The sequence below is a fragment of the Vicia villosa genome, linkage group LG3 (assembly GCF_029867415.1).
Source record: "Vicia villosa cultivar HV-30 ecotype Madison, WI linkage group LG3, Vvil1.0, whole genome shotgun sequence".
Lineage (NCBI taxonomy): Eukaryota > Viridiplantae > Streptophyta > Magnoliopsida > Fabales > Fabaceae > Vicia > Vicia villosa.
In genome coordinates this window covers 178284224-178288257 of record NC_081182.1, presented here as the reverse complement: position 1 = coordinate 178288257, position 4034 = coordinate 178284224, and the positions used below count along the sequence as shown (strand labels likewise).

Sequence of the window (4034 nt, the reverse complement as noted above, 5' to 3'; positions counted from 1 at the left end):
GCCCCGCTGCTTGCAATAATTACAAAACTTCTTACTGCAACTCTGAGCAAAATGTCCAAATTGTTTGCAAGAGAAACATTGGACATGTCGAATATCACGACCTTTACCTCTACCCTGAGGAGCATATGCAAACATAGAAGACTCAGAAATGACAACATCATGAGACATGGATCTTTGAGTAGCAAGACGTTGTTCCTCTCTGAGAAGTTCACCGACACATGTATCTAAAGAAGGAACAGGATTCCTATTCAGCAAGGCACCTCTGACAACCTCAAATTCTGCACGAAGCTTCATGAGAAATTGATCTCGCCTACTAGTATTATAGACCTCTTGGACATCCGCGAGAGAACTCTTGGGTACCTCAGCATGTATAATCGCAGAGTGTTCTGTCCACAAATTCAAAAAACCAGAATAATATTCTTGAACAGACAGATTGCCTTGTTTGTAATTGGCAATGTCTAGCTCCAACTGAAAACGTTTGGCCGCATTATCTAGGTTATAGATACGCTTCAAGTAGTTCCACATTTCTTGAGCAGTTGAAAAAGATCGCAAATTATTAATCATGTGAGGATCAATAGTACCGAGAATCCAAGTGATAATCTGAGCATCTTCTATTTCCCATGCATCTAAGTCAGTTGTCTCTAACGGTGCCAAAGAGACATCGTCCAAGTGACTCCATAATCCTTTCCCTTTGACATACATCCGAAAATGAAATTCCCAAACAAGATAATTCTTTCCGGTAAAACGAACACAAATATGATCTCTCTCTTTTTTGGAAGTCATAATATCAGAGATGACTTAAGAACAATTTTGTTAACGTAACAATTTTGTTAACGTGAAACAAGAAACACCAACAGAACACTGAAGAATACTTGCCGACACCAAATCAAAACCCTAATTCAGAATACTTGCCGAACACGATCAAAGCAAACACGATTTGCAAACAAGGAGGAATAACAAAATTGTAACTTATGAGCACTACCAGAAACACGATTGTAAGCACCAGAGATTAGAATCGCAATCTTGGAAGAGATTACCGAGAACCGAGATGATTTCAATTACCGAGAAACGAGATCTACCGAGATGATTTCAAGAGCGACCCAGTGGGGTGTCGCTGAATAAAGCCAAGATTAACCTAAGACTCACAGGTTTGATCGAAAACCTACTGATACCATGTTAATAATTCTTGGCTTCATACTTTTCTCATTATTATTTCTCGTATATATAAAGGTTACAGGGCTATATCGGTAATTACACTAAATAAATACATTTAAACTAATTCCTATTCACAGTAACGACTTGAGTTTGGGCGCGTTAATAATCTCAAGGTTTTGGAGAGAAGTGAGATGTTGAAGCCACCTCTCATCAATGCTTGTATCATTAAGACCACAAATGCATAGTTTCACAAGCGTTTTAGGTAGCAATGGCCCCATCAGTGTTTTCACAATATCATCGCCGTTAATTCGCAACTCCGAGAGACAAGTGAGATGTTCCCAAGTTGGCTCATTATTCCACATAATCCCACCAACAGAGCCAACAGATAGTTTCTGTATCCTGCTAGGTAACTCGTCTATGACAAAAGATTGAAGATTTGGTAGATTATCAATTTCCATTTCTTGAAGTCCAGCTAGATTGTTCATTGCTTCTGGCAATGAAAGAAGTTTCTCACACTTCCAGAGTGCAATATAAACAAGGTTTGGAGTTGCCAATTCACCTGGGGGAAATGACTCCAGTTCATTACAATCCCATATTTTGATGCTTCTAAGAAATGAGAGACTCTTTTCCGACTCGTCTTCTGCACTTAATATCGATTTCAAATTTATACAACCTTCAATAAGCAGACTCTTGAGGACAGGGAGAGTGCCTAAGGTAAATGATATCATTGAATTACAACTATAAGATATTTTCAATTCCTCAAGCGATGCATAATTATGCAAGTTATCGTGAGGAAGGAATTCTAGATTCTCACAATTACTGATTATGAGAAGTTTCAAGGTTTTTGGTAGACCGGTTATTGGGAACGACATCAGAGATGGAAAACCGTCTATAGTCAGTTGTTGAAGAGAATTAAGAGGGAACATTAGTTGCCCAAATACATGATCAGATAATGGAATTGATTGCACCAATAAAGGACATTCTCTTAACTCAAGTTCAGTTAAGAAAGGAAATTTTTCAGTTATGTTTCCGGCTATTAGTTTCGGGCACTTTCTTAGCGATAAAGTTTTTAGATTAGGAAACGTTGTAGTCGTATCTCCAATCAAGTCCCATTCCTTCCACTCTTCCATATTCTCAAAGTGTAGACTCTGCAAAGAGGGAAATGGTTGAAATGAAGAACCACCACTTCCATAGAACTCAATACCAATTGTCTCCACTGATTGCATCCCTTCAATAATGAGTTCTTTCAAATAACCCAATTTTCCAAGGGGCGGAAGCCATAAACAATCATTACAATTCGAGATTCTTAAATACACCATGTTGCCAAATAAAGAATCACCTAACCATTTTGGAAAGCTGATTCCACCATAGCCTTTGATGGTGAGACTTTTCAAATTCGTTGAGGGTTGCAACTTTTCAAGTACAAGAATTTGTGAATCTAAAAAAGTACTACCAAGATCCCATTCCAAAGATAACTCGTCTATTTGTTCTTTCATCTTTATATTGGCTCGATCTACTTCAATGGGGTCATTAACATTTTGTAGCTGGGAGATTGAAAGTTTTCCACGTAGGTGGGGAAGTTTTCCTAGCTCTACAATATTCAATCCACCATTATGTTTGCAGACAACAAAGTCGGACAAAGTGTGGAGATTTTCTAGTTTGGCTATTTGTACGGGCATCTCTCTCAATGCGGTGTTACTAACGTCAAGGTACCGCAGATTAATCAATTTTCCCATGTCCTCCGGCAATTCAAAGAACCTTATACAGCCTGCCAACAACAAGAACTGCAGATGGTAAAGCTTGCATGTTTCAGAAGGGAGCCTTTCAATATTAGTGTGAGAAAGATTTAAGTACCGCAGGTCTAACAAATTTCCAATAGAATTGGGAACCTTGGTGATACTCTTGTAGCTTGACAGAGACAGCATGCGTAATTGTTTCATTTTTGGCAGCAAGTCATGCACTACCTTGTTTGATAGCAAACCAAGAGGCAGTTGTTCTTGTAATGGGAATGCTAGAAAGGTACGCAAACCTTTTACTCCGTATAATTTATCAAATTTGTCATATGAATCATATGTCCCTCTATTGTATGAGAAATTTTGCATTCTATCATCTAGGTTATGTTTGTCCATACCGATACAGTATGAAGAAGAAACCTCTGTAGCTAAATCATGGACGAAGTTGTTGTTGTTGTTGTTGAAGTTGTTTTTGAAGTAATAGATTCAAGAATGTTTTCAAAAACCCTCCAATCATTAACAACATTTGAGACATCTGCCCACACTTTTAACTCAAAATTTTCCTTGACTTGTGGATCATTGTAAAGGTACTTAGCAAGGGATGTTTTACCAATCCCTCCCATACCAACAATGGAAATGACTCTTATTTTACTATCACTAGACAACAAAAGATGTTTAAGTTTCTCAACATCAGAGTCTCTTCCATAAATAGAAGATTCATCATCACCAAGTTGTTCTCCTGAACTCAAGCCTTGTAATATCTGAATTAAATTTTCCGTTTTAGACTTAATCAGTGCAATGAAAAAACTTAAACGAGAATTAATTTTGTTCTGCTTATCGTTATGATCATACCGTAAAAAATGGCATTCGTCAAGGAAATAGGCAACTTCGAAAACAACATGTCTTAAGAAATTGAGCGATTTGTTGTTAGCTTGAGTGGGGATGAGTTTCTTGTTAGCATAATAAAGCATATCTTGAAGATCCACCAGTGTTTTCTCCAAGAGTGAAACGTTACTATTCGTGCTTCGGATTCGGATAGAACCAATCTTTTTTAACAACAGCTTCACAGAGTTTGAGAGTGAGGCGAGTGTTTCTCTCTGAATGGCCTCCATCAGTTGCTTTGTTTGTAAGAAAAGTTTTGCAACT

At 37.8% G+C, this 4034-nt stretch overlaps 1 protein-coding gene across 1 annotated transcript; it reads right to left on the bottom strand.

Moving 5' to 3' along the window:
* Nucleotides 1-1286: 1286 nt before the first annotated feature.
* LOC131659447 (putative disease resistance protein At3g14460) lies at nucleotides 1287-3284 on the bottom strand. The gene has a single exon (XM_058928636.1). It carries the CDS (start codon nucleotides 3282-3284, stop codon nucleotides 1287-1289), a length of 1998 nt encoding a protein of 665 aa, XP_058784619.1.
* Between the last annotated feature and the right edge of the window lie 750 nt (nucleotides 3285-4034).